The 16,686-nt window shown below is 38.3% G+C and overlaps 1 protein-coding gene across 1 annotated transcript in view; it reads left to right on the top strand.

Moving 5' to 3' along the window:
• Positions 1–1,509: 1,509 nt before the first annotated feature.
• Positions 1,510–16,686, top strand: part of MAP3K5 (mitogen-activated protein kinase kinase kinase 5) — a 76,057-nt gene continuing 60,880 nt past the window's right edge. Inside the window, exons 1-5 of the mRNA XM_026844961.1 lie at positions 1,510–1,659; positions 4,480–4,503; positions 13,728–13,921; positions 14,190–14,358; positions 15,325–15,431. Of these exons, the coding sequence (XP_026700762.1) occupies positions 1,537–1,659; positions 4,480–4,503; positions 13,728–13,921; positions 14,190–14,358; positions 15,325–15,431 (617 nt within the window). The 5' untranslated portion in view covers positions 1,510–1,536. The remainder of the gene's footprint in view (positions 1,660–4,479; positions 4,504–13,727; positions 13,922–14,189; positions 14,359–15,324; positions 15,432–16,686) is intronic.

The following is a 16,686-nucleotide window of genomic DNA, read 5'->3' as shown; positions in this document are numbered from 1 at the left end:
TACCTTTTTTTATACCATGTTAGTCTCCTCTTTTTTAATCTTGTTTCTTGAAGAGCCAAAGCTTGTATAGACAATTGTTTTCTGTTCATTCCCCTCTCTGTGTGTGTATCCTTTCTTTTTAATAACTTTTAATTATTTTTAATATTTTTTAAGCCTGCAGGCCAGTTACTCTTCAGTCATACTTTACTGTAAGATGTCTCAGAGATGTTACTTTTCAACAATTTGAGACATACTTACTGCCTTCCTAGTTGAGAGTGTGGCCACAAGGCTTATCTTTTATTGAATATGATCTATGTAAACAGGCAAGGTGAAAAGTTGTGATTAGGGGTAGAATCTCTTATAAGATCAATTAAAGTAGAGAAACCAGATGGTACCTAAGCTTTTTGCTTACAGAGCTCATCTTGCTATCTCTTTTCTCTCATGAAAGAATCTGCAGGGAGAGACGGGGGAAACCATGCTTCTTTTTTGTTCTACTCTTAACAGAAGTATATTTGTCTGAGGAATCTTTTTTTTCCTGAGAGAAAAGAAAAAAACTGAATTGGGTGAAGAGACAGAAGAGTGTTTGCGGGAGAGGTGGAAATTATTTGGTTTTCTTGTTTTGCTTTCTTGATCCCACAAGCCTTTTGCAGTGGAAATATGCTGCCTGTTATAATAGAAGCCTTAACTATTTCTGCTGACGCTTTGTAGTTACCACTTTTTTTCTCTTGGTGTGAATCGGAACAAGTGAAACACACATTCTAAGAGAAATTGTGAACTGCATTCCCCATTCTGTAAGCATTTGTGGATGTGCTTAATTTTATTCATGCAGATAAAATTTATTATTATTAGAATTCTCTACACAATAAAGTTCTTGCTTTATATGGGGGTTTCTATGGCTTTACATATTCACTACCCCTTTCCTTCTCTTCTGCTGTTGTCCTTCACCATCACCACCCCTCCTTTTTCTATATGAATCAAAATAGATCTGAATGGTAATTTATATTGGAATATTACTTTCACCTTTCTTTCAATTTACAGCTGTTTTCTTCCAGAGTTCTAGTACAGAATCTGTACAGTATGTTCTGTAGTGATATAAATATATTGTATTGCATGAATTTTTATTGCAACTTGCACTGAGGGTGAAAATGCACTTTCAATGTAATTTTTTCTTTTCCCCATAAGGTCATCAATCATCATGTGTAGATTAACGAAATAGATTTTATTTTCCAAGGCACCAAATGAACTTGTTGCCTTTTTGTGATTAGTGATGTTTTTACCTGAGGAAATGGAGGTCTCATTTAATGAAAAAAAGAGGGAGGAGGGAAGAAAGAAAGAAAAGAGAAAAAAAAATAAACCACATCCTGCTGACTACATTCAAAATTCAGATATAAGAGCTAAAACGGGAAATCCCTCTAGATCTCTTATTTCCTACTTAAAATCAGGTCGTTTTATCAAAGCAAATTGTGTGAAGAGACATGGCATAAAAGTATTTGACTGTCAGAAATGTGTGGTATTGACAATTTTTCATTTCTTTCTGCAGATATTGCTGTCGTAGAGATGAGTGACGCCTTCCGTCAGCCTTCCCTGTTCTACCACCTGGGAGTCAGGGAGAGCTTCAGCATGGCTAACAACATTATTCTCTACTGTGACACGAACGCAGAGTCTCTGCAGTCACTGAAGGTAGCTCTGAATGGAAAAATGGGGTGTGCTGGGGGGAAGTCACAGTTGGCCCAACTTTTGAAGTGGGTTCTCTGTTTCTGTAGAAAATATAGGTGCCACTTGTGGTTCACAAAAGGATAGCAAAAATATTCTGAGGCACAGAAAACATAGCCACAGTGAAATGCTGAAAAACCCAGTTTTGTATTTCTAAGAGAAAGGTTCAGATGACTTTGTCACAGTCTATTAAATACCTAGGTGTTAAATGGTGATCTGTGAAAACAGAAGTTTGAAAAACTTCAAGTGAGAAATTAAAGTTTCTATATTATTAATGGTTAAAATACACGGTTTTGTCATTCAAGGGTATTAGAGGTGTTTATAAATTGTTACAGTAATAACATTTGGGTGAGAATGGTAGTATATAGGGACAGCAAAATAATCCTTACGTTTTACCTCTTGTGTAAAGTAGCATTTTTCTGGCCAAACATGATGGGGCCCCACGTGGCCTCTAGTATGTCTTGCTGAGTTACAGCTGTTAAGATATGGTACTTGCAGAATTGCTGTGCTGGAGATAACCAGCAGCATAGCAGAGTTAGTAAAAACAAAACTTGTGCCTGGTACTCAGGACTACAGTTCAGAGTATGGTGGGCTGGTTTAAAGCAAGATGGTGGTTTAAGATAATTTATGAGTCTGAATTGTGTCAGCCAAGGAGTTGATACTTGCTTCCGTCTGCTGACTCTACTAAAGGTTGAGTAACTTTAATGGGGGTGAGAGAGGGCAGACAACTTGGATGGCAGTCTTTTCCCTCCATTAGATTCATTGGCTCCATTCTAGGCATTGCTGAAAAGAAGCATTTTAGTAAGCAACTTAGTGAGTCAAACTGCAGTCTGGCCACTGTTGCCTCTCATGAAGGGTTTGCGTCTACTGCTTCTGGCTAGTGCATGATATTTGCTTTTGATCCTGTCCCATTATTTGCCCTCTGTTGGGAGGGACATACCTTGAGTAAATCAGTTTCTTCCCCTGCTCTTCCCTCCAGATTTTCTTGACCAACTAGACTGGTCGCAATGCAACTATTTCCTTTCTTTTTGCAACACAAAGAATATACAGATAAAGCCCTAAAAATAAAACTGCTAATGACAAAAGACCTATCTGTGGCTTGAATTCAGTTACGCAAGTACAATGATCTACAGTGTAAGCAGAGCAGAATTTCATTGTACTGGGTAAGGAGCCAAATACCCAAGTCCCCCTGAAAATCACTTGCAGTGAGGCCCCAGGCTTCCTTTGGCACTTGGGAGAACTTTTTACTGGTTTAGGAGCAGGACTTTGCAAACGGGTCATGTGCAAGGGTTCCCACTGATAGCAGTGGAATCCCAGTTCTGCAAAGGGAGACTTGGATGTCTCAGTTGCTACTGGTACAGTGCTCACTGAAAGACTCCCTTGAGTTTTCTTTAGTTTTGAGCCGGGTCCATGTTTCTACTTTTAATAGTTTGCAGGAAAGTCTTCAAGAGTAAGATCCCTTCCTTATTATTTAGTGACTGCCTGAAAAAAGGTAGTTGTAGGCATGCCTGGACGTCTTCTGAGGCAATGTTTGTTACTGTGTTTGTTACAGCCACTAGACAGAGTAGAAGCAGTGCAGGAGTGTGTGTGCCGTTTTATTCTTGTATAGAAGGTGGTGGGTTCAAAAACTGAAAATGATCATGGAAATGCAGGAGATACAAAACTGCACATGATTTAACTGGGGTATGAAGCAACGTAGGTAAACTTTTGCTGGTGGAATATTCCACTATGTAAACATTCAGGTCAGGGTGGACAGGGCTTTGAGCAACCTGATCTAGTGAAAGATGAATCCCCTGGCATGAGCAGGGACAACTAGATGATCTTTAAAGGTCTCTTACATCTCCCAAACCATTCTATGATTCTATATATGTACATGTATAGGTTTGTATATTTATGTATATATTAATGTATATTTATGCATATAGGTATAGTTTTATGTGTGTGTATCTATATCCCCTCAAACACGGGGAAGAGAAGTTTTATGGAAGCCTGACTTATGCAACATGAAAAGTACAAGGTGCCTTAGTTTGACACTGTTTGTTTTTAATGCTGTGGTATAGCTGAAGCTGCTCTAGCGGTCCCAGTGGCGGAGGTGTAGCATAGCTGTCTGATAAATCTGGCAGGGTTATCAGTTGGGGTCAGAACTTGCTGACAGATTTTTGTGAAAGCAAGGTCACTGTCTACAAGTGGTTCACACTTGGGCTGTACCACCCAGATTAGAGTGCAAGAACCAGCTTTTCCCTCCTGTGTGTTCTCTGGCTTCTTGTTATCTTCAAATTTTAAATGTAAAGTTTCAGAGAAGTTCTTTAGAGCAATGTGAATTTCAGTCAGTTCTGGAATATTTTAAAGCCTTGTTAGAAATACTGCTTTTACTGTTCTTCTCAGTTTCTTCTGCTGGCAGCAAAATGTTACTTACAATATTTAACTTCTCAAATACGAGTATGTGTGTATTAAGAAAACTTCTGGACAGCATCCCTTTAGGAAAATTTATGTAGGGAGGAGTATGTATATGTGTTCATGTATATGTATATACAGATGCACACACTGCATATGCTCCTGTGTATGTATAGGATGTATGTATCTACTTGGTTCCATAGTTGTTTTGTCTCTCCTGAGACAATACCTGGTTTGTATTGACTTGACAGGCATAGAAAACATCTACCAACCAGGCTTTTCTTGTCATATGTCTGTAAACATTAATATTAGCAAGTCATACTGATCAGATATCTTTCCTAGTAGCTGTTTAGTGCTATCAACATGAGGTGTTTTTTTTCTTTTTTATTCCAGGAAATTATTTGCCAGAAGAATAATGTAAGTATGATTTCTGTGTGCCAGTTGAATTCCAGGCATTCCAAACTTCTGTTCCATTTAATGTTGTTTATCTCATATTTTCCACTTGAATCATTTAACACTCTCCTACTGTATTCTACCGAGTTAGATGTAGAATTCTAGAAATCCTAGAGCAAATCTGTGTATTTTACTTTGTTGCTAGGTACCAGGCTCACTTCTTACCTTGACACCATCTATCAGTGGTATTCTCCTTGCTGATTTTACTTGGCTGTTACATTTTTTCATGCACTATTTACATCTGTCATCTTGTGGTTTTTTTCTGTTGCCTTTTTTGTACAGTGTTCTCTGAGTATTTTTTTAAAAACATGGTATTGAAAAGGGGAGTTATTTGGAAACTGATGCTCATTTTAGAAACCCATAGCTACAGCTATGGAAAGATATATATTTATAAAGAGAGAGAGTGTGTGTATTTCTGGAAGTTGAGTCCTGGAGCCTGTTAGTCCTAGTGCAGTGCAGATTGCAGTAGTCTGAGACTGCTAGTCAATAAACTGTAGTTTCCTGCACCTTGGCATCCCTCTGGTTTCTGAGGTTGGCCTTGCAAATCCCCCTTTCCTTTTTCACTCCCAGGTTCAAGGGAGGCAGACCTGTGACTGAGAACACTGCTTTCTCAATGTGGTTTGTGCTGGGGCAGCAAGGGCCCGTCATGTCAGAATATCCAACTGACATGTTGAGTTGTTCTTGGATTCACTTTTGGACTTACTGGTAGACATATATGCTAAGTTATAATTTTATAGTGGTCAGTGTGCAGGTATCCTTAGGTGCTATGTGTATGCTGTACAATTCCATATATTTGAATTAACTTTTCTAAGGGGTATGTGAAGTATTTGATTTTAGAAATTGGTCATGTTTTATTTGCCAAAATTGCCATAAAAACTGCAATATTCCTGGTTTTACTTTTTTATTTAACAGTGAAATTCACAGATTAAGGACTGACTTCTGCCAGTATGGAATGTGATTCTTTGAAAAGGATGCAGTTATCTCCTATAGCTGATAAGAGTTTCTAAAGATGTCTTCAAAACCATTACAAGCTTTGGCCCTAATGCTGCATTTTAAGTTACATATTATATTTTTATTAAAAAAAAAAAAAAAAGGCAAAGAGGGTTCCATATAGAGTTTCTGTGTAACTCAACCAGAGCTTTTCAGAGACTCACAGAATGCTGTGAATGATGTGCTAGACTAAAAACCTCTTGACTTTCTGAAATGAAAGTGGGGTAAATGATTCGTTAGGCCTTTACACAAAATAAAAGAGAACAGTAAGGCCTTTCTTATAAATGAATGTACTGCATTCTGTATTTTTGTTCTGGTGGCCCAGGATCTAGGGAAAATGATGTGTGACTAATGTAACGTCCCTGGAAGGGTAGGAGGAAGAGCTCTGTTAGCAGGAAACCAGCAGGAGATGACTGGTACAGTAGAATAAAGACTAGATGTTGTTGTCTTGTCCTGTTTTTAAATGACAGTCCGTGAAGCTCAAGAAGAGGTATGATAACTTGGCCTTCATGTGTTTAAGAGGATTGTTCAGTTTTCCATTTAAATTTGGATAGGTGGCTGTGAAACTGTCATTTATCACTTCTAAAGAAGTGTTTCAATGTATGCCACAAAAAGAATGTGTTCCTTGAGAGTCTCAGATGTTTTCAAGCACACCCACATAACATCTTTTCTCGGAGGAAGTATTTTCCCATGGATTAGAACAGGGAAGTCAGTGAAACTGGCTTAGCAACTCTGCAACGAATTATTTTTGGTTTCCTTCTTTTTTCTTGTTTTTGGCATGATGTCAGCCAAATTACCTGGAAATAGACTTCTCACAGTGTTGGTGCATGCCTGACTATTGAATATAATTCCTGCTTCATGAAGATCATGTTTCTTCATAAATCATAAGACTTTTGGATAAGTGGGTATGACAAAGGTGCTGTTCTTGAGAGGCTTTGACTGTGATGCCCACCCTGCCAAAATATGACCAAAAATAGTCATATGAATGATTATGTGAGGTTGCAGATATGAAAAAATGAAATTCATATACGAATAAACCAGGAGTTTAGCCTGCTGTTCTAGAACATGTTTTTTAATAGCATGCAAACATCAGCTGTAACAGGACAATGGTATCCCTGGCACCAGGAGATTAAAAAGGCTGCAAAACAAATGCGTGTGTGTATATATGTCTGTATAACTGAAATGCCTTGTGTTTGCTTTTCCCGAACTTTGTATCCCTAAAACTAGTGGGGAGAAAAAGAAAATCCATTCCTAACTGTTCTGTTCTTTGTTCTGACTGGATTTTTGCGCTTCCTAATAGTAGTCAATACAACGTTGCATAGCTAGGATAAGCTGCCTGGAGCCTGTTAGGGCAGAGCAGTGCAAGATAACATAGGCTCATTTCCTGTTATATGTGGTTTTACAGCTATTTAGTTGGACCTTTTCCAAATGTTGCAGTGATACAAAAACACCCCACACACACATTTTTACAGGGAGTGATACTTGTGACAGGAGGCAGTTATTTTGATATTTGAAAGCTTAAGTTTAGTTTTTGCTGTTATCTGATTTTTGAGGTCAACCAAGCACCAGAGGCATTCTAGAAATTACTAGTAAAGAGTTTCAGTCACAAGGAGATGTTGGTATAAAGGTTACAGTTCATGGCTGTACTTTGCTTGTTTCAGCTCACCAGTTTTATTGCATCCTAATTCTCCCCAGTTCGAATCTTACCAACTTTGGAAGAAAGCTGCAGGTCAGGTTCCAAGTGGCCATTTATTCAATTTTTAAAAAATTTCACTCCTTGCTGAATCTGAGAAAATTTAACGTGCACACATTATACATATGGTTTGCAACCAGTTGCAGTAAGACACACCTTGACACAGTGCTCACCCCTCAGTTCAGGCTGCTTACTTGTGCCAAGCAGAAGTGATAGGTAGGTTGCCTTGGGGGCTGCCAGGGGTGTGAGGCCACAGTGCGGTACAGCTGCTGGCCTGATCTGAAGGGCGACTGGGGGGCAAGGGGAACCCTTCTGCTGGGCAGCTGACTTGCAGGCATTAGCAATTAAGCAATGTTGTAGGCTGGGGACTATTCTTAGTGTTTTTCCTTTTCTGACACTTGGAGGGATCAGCGATTGTAGTTTTTATTGGTTTTCCACGACCCTTCCTAACTCTGTCCTGTTTAAGGTGTAGCTTGGGAGACAGTTTGGTGTAGTGCTTCTTCAGCAGGAGTGGGAGCATGGGTGACCCTGGATAAGGCATGCCAGAGGTGCTGCAAGCTTGGAGCCTCCATATAGGTACTACTAGAAGACTGTAGATCCCATAGGATATGTTTAGCTATTGGTCTCTTTCACTTCGGAAATAGGGGGAAATACTTTTAATACTGATCAACCAGCTGAGAAATTATTAGGGGCAGTTTGATTTTTGGGATCCACGTATGTAAAAATGCTATGTAGCAAATGTTTTGTTGATGATGACAACTGGGGTGTTTATTGTTATTTATAATACAGCACTATCTCTTGTTCATTTTTTCATTTTTTGAGTTCTTTGACTACTACATTTGTTAGAACTTTTCCTATCTGAATATGCTGAAAGGACCATACAGAGCCTATGCTGATTTTTAACAAGCATTTAGAATGTGGCATGATTGCAACAGAATGTTATTGCTGGGCCTATAAAGAAAGAATATATTCCCAAATAAAATGGGAAGTATTTAAAAGAGTAGACCCAATCTCTATGCTTCAGTTCACTTGAGGTGTGAGACTTACTTATGTTCCTTTCCAAATCAATAGCAAGGCTGTCATTCATGTGAGTGGGATTTGAAGTAAGCCCAGACTGAGTCTGTATTCATCAAAACATCAGCACACGTTGATTTACTGTGTGTTTGGGCAATGGAGGGAATAGATTTAATAGCTTGGTTTAGGATTTTGCCATCTGCTACATCTAACACCACGTGCAGTCAGAGAATTACCTTTAAGAAAAATCTCATGAGGAGAATTGAAATAAGAGCAGATATTTCTCAGAATAACTAGTAAGAGAAAAGCAAAAAAGCTGATCTTAATTAGAGGAGAGTCAGCAGGAAGAACAGTTCCTACTGTGAGAAATACTAGCTATTTTTATTACCTCAACTGATTTTATTTATTTTTTAAAAAATTACATCGGATGCTGACCTGAAGCTTAGGCATGTAGATGGGATTCTGCTAGATTCTACCATCCATGAGTAGAGCATGGTTTCATTTGGGGGGATTTTAGTTTTCTTTGATACTTCTTGTCTTTGAAGGCAGCATTCTTCTGTTTGTGGCTATTCGACTGTTAAATGATTCCAACAGAGCAGTGTTGGTAAAGAGCCTCGGGGAATTTGGAGCACTGCACACCATTGACTCTCTGAGATTCTGCAGATTTTCACCTTCCTTTTGAGGTAGAATTCAAGATCTGAGCATTAATTCAGCAGAACTCAAATGTTCATTTGTATAGCATCATGTCTTATTCTGTACAACTTTCAGAGAAAAATTTTCTGTAATATGTCAGATATATTTGTCAGGGAAAGAATGATATTTACCTTATTGCATAATATTCTTTCTTAGAAGACATGGTCTCCAAATTGAATTCACAAAAGGTTGCCCCTTTTACAAGTAACAGTTCTGTATTAGAGGGGGATATTGAAAGAAGAGCTGGTTTATGTTCTTATTGTGATCATTAAAATATAACTATATACTATGCATTTTATTATCTCAAATATATATAGGTGCTATATTAATTCCTTTTCAGAAACTGAGAAAGGATATCAAACAAGAAGGAAGTGCTTAATTTTCCAGTGACCAGTAGGACTAGCTAGGAGCAAGATAGTCTTAAATTCTGTAACTATAGAGCTATTAACACAATCTTAGGCTGTATTTAAACTGAAATTACACATGCTCTGGAATTGTTCAATTTTGCACAAGAAGTGAGGAAGGGGCATTAGAAGAAATAGAAACCAATTAAAACATTTTCAAAAATTATGACAGATGTTGTCCCTTTGTGGTAGACATTTATGCATGTGTAGCTGGCTCCAGCCAGTACTTCTGCCTTCTGATCAGTCTGATTTAGTGAAGTGAGCTGTGACACAGATAGTCTTTATGAAGGTGGCCTAATGTTGCCAGATACTGAGTGTGCTGGCCCAGAGCCTTCAAAGATATGTATGTTCATATCTCCTAGATATAACTAGTTCAGCTGATCTGAGAGCTCAGGCCAAGTTTACCTTATCTAATGTCCTGAATTCTTGTGCATCAGGCTGAACCATAGTAACTATCTGTATGCACACTCATGGACTATCCCAGGCCCTAATGTTTTCAGTAATGCCTTTCACCTTACAACTCAGGTGACCCGCAATGACTTTCTAACTTTCATTAGTGTAACTTGAGCTTTTGAACCTTAAATAATAGGGATTTATAAAGAAAGAGGGTTGGAAAATGAAACTTCTAGTACATGTTGTTGATTGGGGGGGGTCTATTCCTGCCCACTTTTGAAGCCCCTTTATGCTACTCGTATTTTTTTTAAAGGGTGTTGATGTAACTGAGAAAATGTCAATTGGATTTAAGGTGACACTCCTCCAAAAATTGCCCATTATTCTTGAATGGCTTGATTCTATTCCTTTTGCTGTACATGGTACAGCAAGACAGAGGAAGGAATCAAAGGAAAATAACAATTCTGTCTTGGGTGCTCAGCAAACTTAGAACATAGAGTGAAGTTAATTAGGGTTAGGAAAGAATATCAGTTTGTGAGATCAGAGTTGGTATGGAATGTTGCAGGACAGATTTTAATAGGATAAGTAGAATATATTTAACTTCTAAGTGAAATAATGTGCACTAAGTTGAAATGTAGTGTGTGATCAGATAGGCAGTGTGTCAGTAAGACCACCCAATCCTTTCTGACTTAAATTAGTGTAGCTTTGTATTTTGACAAAGAAAGGTGAGAAAGGAAGTAAAAGAGGTTGCATAGCCTAGGAATGGGGAAAGAAGCAAGCAGTTCACTCTGCTTTGGGGAAGAAGGTTTAGAGCTGTCTGATATTGGAGTAATTCCTCAACTACTGCCTCCACAGCCTGGTCCTCTCGGGCTCCCATCCTAGTTGTTGCCCAAATACCCTTGGGGTTGGGCTCTTTGTAGTTAGAATTTGTGATGGTGACAAAGTATGTTTCTCCATAGTGGGAGACCGTAGGCTTTATTATACAAGAGCAGATTTGCTGTCACTGTTACCTTATCTTTCTTTCACCACCACCTTTAATAAATAATACATAACTTTTCTCTTTCTTTTCTTTTGTCACCAGACCTACTGCATGTGTGCCTTTGTCAGATTCAGCTGTTAAATATCTAATGTACTCTTTAGCTAGGAAAGTGAAGTTGAGGTCAAGATTTCTTCTATTTCTTAGCTTTACTGCAAGTGGGTTTTTTCCTTTTTTTTTTTTAGCCTATTTCCTAAGGAAATGAAATTTTTTAAAATGTACTGTTTTTTCTTCCTCCACCTTCTTTCTGTATCTGCCTGTTTGTCTGAATTTCAGCCAAATTGGAAAGGTTTCAGAGATACAGAACTCCTCACAAAATATAACTTTCTGGGTTAACAACCAAATTAATGTCCTGGCTGAGGGAAAGGCCACTGTGTTACCACACTACTTGCCAACAAGGATCAAGGTGAGGTTCTACCTTGAGAAAATTCCCCAGGAACCCTGAGGGCCATCTGAACAACTGTAAATTCTTTTTATTTTCTTCTGTTTTCTTCTCACATAGTGATTTCTCCTGTCTTTCACTGTTAAATTCTTCCTTGTCCACTGCTTTCAAAGACTACTGAGTCTGTGTATTTTCTGTAGCAGGCTCTGTGATATATCTAGCTTTCTCTTTTCCTCTCAGGTAACATGAAAAATGCATGTAAACTAATTTTTGCTGCCTCTCTTGTTCGACTAAAATAGATAATTGTGTCCTACAGAAGGTGCACTCAAGATCAGTTAGTAAGAGCTCTTGCTCAGCAATGCACTCAGGCTCTTGGCTTCTGCAGGAAGAGTAGTTTTCCTGCTTGTAGGACTATTTACAAAGACTCCAGTACTGTCTCTGTAGGTGGCCTGACCATTATGCCAGGATAAACTTCAGGTTCTGTGGATTTCAAAAGCTGGAAACATCCTTTTTCAGAGTAGATTTTTTTATTAAGACCTGAACTTTGGAAACAGTGTGCCAGAGGTCTGAGAAGGCCTTCCTGCAAGCAGTCTTGAATTTATTTTTAATGCACTGAATAAACATTAGGAAGTAAAAATGCTTGCCCCAGGATATCTGTAGCTACTTCACCCTTTTTCTTGGCTCTGACTTCCCAAATTACTTCTCCTTTATTTAAAAAAGGAAAATGGGAGAACAGTCTGCCTATGCTTTATAATGGCTCCTGTGCCAGTCACTGCCCACCCTTGTCCTGTAATTACTGAAACCAGATCCAGCAAATTTGTAATTTCCTGCCTGCTTTTGACCGTGGGGCCTATTAAGTTTTAGCAAGGTCAAAGGTTCATCCATTCATTCTTGAAAGTGTGTGCTGGCATATGCTTTAATGGAAGTGTCCATTCAATTCTCCATTGTAAAGATGAGCAGTCTGGGTTCTAGCATCACACTCCCTCATTGCTTGTTAAAAATATTGTCATATGCTTCCCAGTTCTCAAGTTGCCTTTGAAACTGCTACACTCATGCACAGAAAAATGTCCTAGCTATTTGCCTGTAGTAGTTTGCAGTTATTGGGAGAAGAAGAGTAAATTAATCTTTGGGTAAGTCTTTGTATACAATAATCTTCACCCAAGTTCTGGGTTAGTTGAACTCAGTGGACCTTATGTGAATGCCTTCATCAATTACTTTTATATTTTACAGTTTGTCTGTATACCTCAGAAGTGAGGGTGGAATTGCCTTTATAGCGAGGACTTAGAGTTTCTTAGTATAACAGGTGTAATTAAAAAAATAAAGTAATTCCTGTACTCTTCATAGCCAATCTCTGATCTGTACACAAACATATGTTTACTGACATATCTGTATATGTACATGTTAATACAGACTAGAGTACCTCAATCCTTCCATGCTTTAAAAAAATCTAATAATGCATGTTAAAATACTTTTTTAAGCACACAGCTGGTATTGTGCATTTGAAAACTATTCAGTCACTGCCTTCTCAAATGTGTGGAGCTCAGCATGCCAGGGGAGTCTCTGAAGTGATGGCCTCATTGCTGAATTGACTTCTGGGAGAGCAGAAGCAGCTGACCAGAATGTGATTAACCTTGGAAGTAATTTAGGGGTACCAAAATGATAGGTCTCAAGAATTGCTTCTGTAAGTCTTTTCTTGCTGGATTGCTGGCGACTTCAGTAGCAGAGTCTGAGCTTTGAGAGTCAAATGGCAGAACTTCTCCTGACTTTGGTGGTGCGCGCTCTCATGGTTAAGACCCTTCAGAACCACAAATATTCAGCAAGGTTTCTATGTGTGTAAATCTGTAGTCACACACATACAACAGGCACCAGACATCTTGTCTTCCTCTTTCTTGAAAGATAAACTTAAGGGTGGGTTGGTTTTTTTTTGTAAAGTATCTGTCATACATTGATATATAGAAATCAATGCAGTTTAGCAATGCAAAGATGTTCTGTAAGTGATTATTCTGAAAAATATACGGTTTTAAGTCCCACTGGCCAGGAAGGTTTGCTACACAGCAGGGAATTTGTCTTTGTTATGCTAACTATTTGCAGGTCATATGAGGATTAGTTTTCCTGTTGTGAGGCAACTAGCTTGTGTTCTTGTTTTCAACATCTTTGAGACTAACTATACTAAATTACAGGGTGCTTGCTCTCTTCTGAACATCAGTCACCTTAAAAAGATTTTAGGTTAGCTTCATGTGAGTCCACCTGCAGCTTCAGGGTCACTAGGATGTGCCCTCGGAATTGTTTTGCTATTGAGCCAACGACTATTTTAAGGTCAGCGTGATGCTTCTAAAAAGACTCACCTTACAGAAAACAGTTCAGAAATCTGAAAGAATACATTCCAGTTGTATATCATATTTGAGATAAAAGGTGAACTTATGTAATTCTAGGCTTCAGAGGTGAAACCTTGGTCTTGCTGAAGTAAGCAGCAGATCTCCCTTTGACTTGAGCAGGTAAAATCCTGCAGGTAGTATATGCAGATTCTTTACGCTTAGGCTTGTCAAACCATAACTGTGCTAAATCTTGCACATTGTTTCCCTACAGATGTGCACTGGTAACTACATATTTGTTCCTTATATGATAACTCCACATAACAAGGTGTACTGCTGTGATAGCAGTTTTATGAAGGGACTAACAGAACTGATGCAGCCCAGTTTTGAGTCGCTGCTTGGGCCTATATGCTTACCGCTGGTGGATCGATTTATTCAGCTCTTGAAGGTGGCTCAGGCCAGCTCAAGGTGAGTTGTCTTTTTGTACCCCTGTGTAAAATTAATATATTCCTGCTGGCAATATAAATGTCAGGCTCTTGCTTCAGGATGATGTGATGTTTTGCCTTCTGTTGAGACAAAGTGTTAAGTAGTAATTTGGCTTGACCAGATCATCTCCATTGACACTGCTCTATCAATAAATGTTCCACATACACATTGTGGGAGAACTGCAGGGCCAGAAAAAAAACAGTGCAAGGGACCTGTCCCAGATTGCTCATGTGAAGTTGTCCCTCTCCAGCCAGTATTTCCGGGAGTCCATTCTGAATGACATCAGGAAGGCCCGTACCCTCTACACAGGCAGAGAGCTTGCAGCAGAGCTAGCAAGGATTCGACAGCGAGTGGATAATGTTGAAGTCTTGTCTGCTGACATTGTCATAAACTTGCTGCTGTCCTACAGAGACATCCAGGTATGAATCCTATGCTCTAAGATAATTTAAAACATAGTAAAGTGAATTACATTCTCAGTGAAATTTTTAGCATATTTTGCACAATTTGCACTGTATGAATAATGCACACTGGTAAAAATATTTTACAGTATCTTCCCTTTTTGTTTTACTTTGTAGTTACACTGTGTATTATGTGCCTTTACATAGTGGAATAGTGTTGTTATTTTATAACAGCACATGAAAGGCACACAACATGTAATAACTCTTCTCCATCTCAGCATTACTGTGTGATGAACAGCCTGTAGTGTGTCCTACTTCAGGGTTATGGTAGCATTCTGCTATTGATAACGTATATGTATTCTTTGTCACCATGCTTGTGACATTTCTCATGAAAATATAGTATGTTCATTTGTATTTCAGCTTCTGGAATGGCGCTAGTAATTGCTTACTTTGTTATATGTAATTTCAATAGTTGCTTCTTAAACATTTTGAAGTGGCTTGGTTTTGTTTGGTTTTTTTTCTTATTATAAAATATGTCAGAGCAAAATACTTTAAAAACTGTGGTATTGAAAGATTCTTTTATTTTATTTTTGTGGCTCATGCCTACTTAAGAGTCTTAAGTCTTAAGTTGCCTTAATTCAGATGCAGTTAGCACTGTAATGTCTGTACAATATGAACTCTGATATGCATTCAGTCCCTGAAGCTAACTTTAATTGCGAAATAGATATACTAAAATTTCCACAGGTCTGTGTTGAAGCAGTATGGGAGACCAAATGTGTTTCTCTGCTAAATGCTGTTCATATTCACATTTCTGATGAGTCCCAGTCTCAAACTATAGAGACTGAAGAAACTGAAATCAGCAAAACTTAAGATGAACTAGAAATACTTCTTAGTATTGAAGTAATAGGTGCTTAGGTGAAAGAGGAGTTCATGTAGGCATACCTCAGTACAGTCACTTAAAACCTCATTATTCCCTTCTTTTGGAAGGATTATGACTCTATTGTGAAACTGGTGAAAACTTTAGAAAAACTGCCTACTTTTGACTTGGCTTCCCACCACCATGTGAGGTTTCATTATGCGTTCGCACTGAACAGGTAAGAATCTACCCTCCCTTCCATTAATGAGAACTTCAAACTCCATGCTGAGTTGGTAATCCCAGGTGAAGTTCCCTGCTGGAATCTGGATACGCAAGTCTAGGGATTTTCACTGAAGCAGAGTTGGGGACTCTGAGCTTCATCATCAATCTAAGCTTTTGTTTTCTCTTGTACTGTCAAATGTAATTTCTCTTGCTTTAATGTGTTTGATTTGTCTTTCCATTAGGTTTGCATTTTTTTTTTTGTTTCAGTACCTAAATTGGAGCAGTATTTTTACTTCTGTAAAATACACTTTTAACATTGCTGTATGAGTGGCAGTGCTGCAGCATTTGTGCTAACTTAGATGTCATCTCATTCAAGTCAGTTCCGCTAGTGTCAGGAGACAAGAGGAGAACTTTCATCAAATGTCATTCAGAAGATTTTATTATAATAATATTTCTCATGTTCTCTGATAACATGCACAAAATGTGACACATGGAGCAACACACACTACTTTCTTGGGTTAAATGAGAGCTAAACCTAGATTTTATTTTTTTTTTTTCCCCCCTTCCCCCAAGGATCCTGGCAATTGGACAAGGCACTAAAAGGGGAGGTTTTCAGAGAAAATGAGGTTTTCTGCTCCCCTGCTGTTATCACAATGAACATTTTGTTATTGACATTTAGAGAAGACCAGGTGTCAGCAGGCATTGAAATTCTCAAATACAGAAAATGTCTACAGATTTTTCTACTTCTCACAGATTTGAATATTGTAATTCAGATTTGCTGATGAGGCTTTGCATATCATGTCAAAGGGATGTCAAAATATGTCAGAAGTAACTAGTTGAAAAAATAAACTAGTTTTTTGAAAGAAAAAACAAAAATAAAACCCAGATATCTGGCATTGTTTTGCTGAATATAATGTCCAGATCCTTTCTTGCTCCCTTACACCAGGTATATGAAGGTATAAACGTTGTGCCCTTTTTGCTCCTGCTTTGCCATAAATATGTGGATCTTTGCAGATTAAATAATCCAGAATGTATCTGCCACTTCTACATAACCTTCACAAAGGTCACTAGGTGTACCTTGGAGTTTTAACAAGTTATTTAGAACTCAAGGTCACTTTTCTAAAACAAAGTCACCTTTGAAACCAGGACTTGACTAGTTCACTGGAACACTAAAAAACCTGCAAAACTGCAGTATAATTTTTTTCAGGCAGATCATTACTGGTTTTGTTGTGACCTTGCAGAATAAGAGGTCTGTTTTCATAGATGTGATT

This window comes from Athene cunicularia, assembly GCF_003259725.1.
Source record: "Athene cunicularia isolate RWA chromosome 3 unlocalized genomic scaffold, athCun1 chr3_part1, whole genome shotgun sequence".
In the NCBI taxonomy this organism is placed as follows: Eukaryota; Metazoa; Chordata; class Aves; order Strigiformes; family Strigidae; genus Athene; species Athene cunicularia.
The sequence above is the reverse complement of the archived record's forward strand: the minus strand, read 5'-3'. Positions and strand labels throughout refer to the sequence as shown.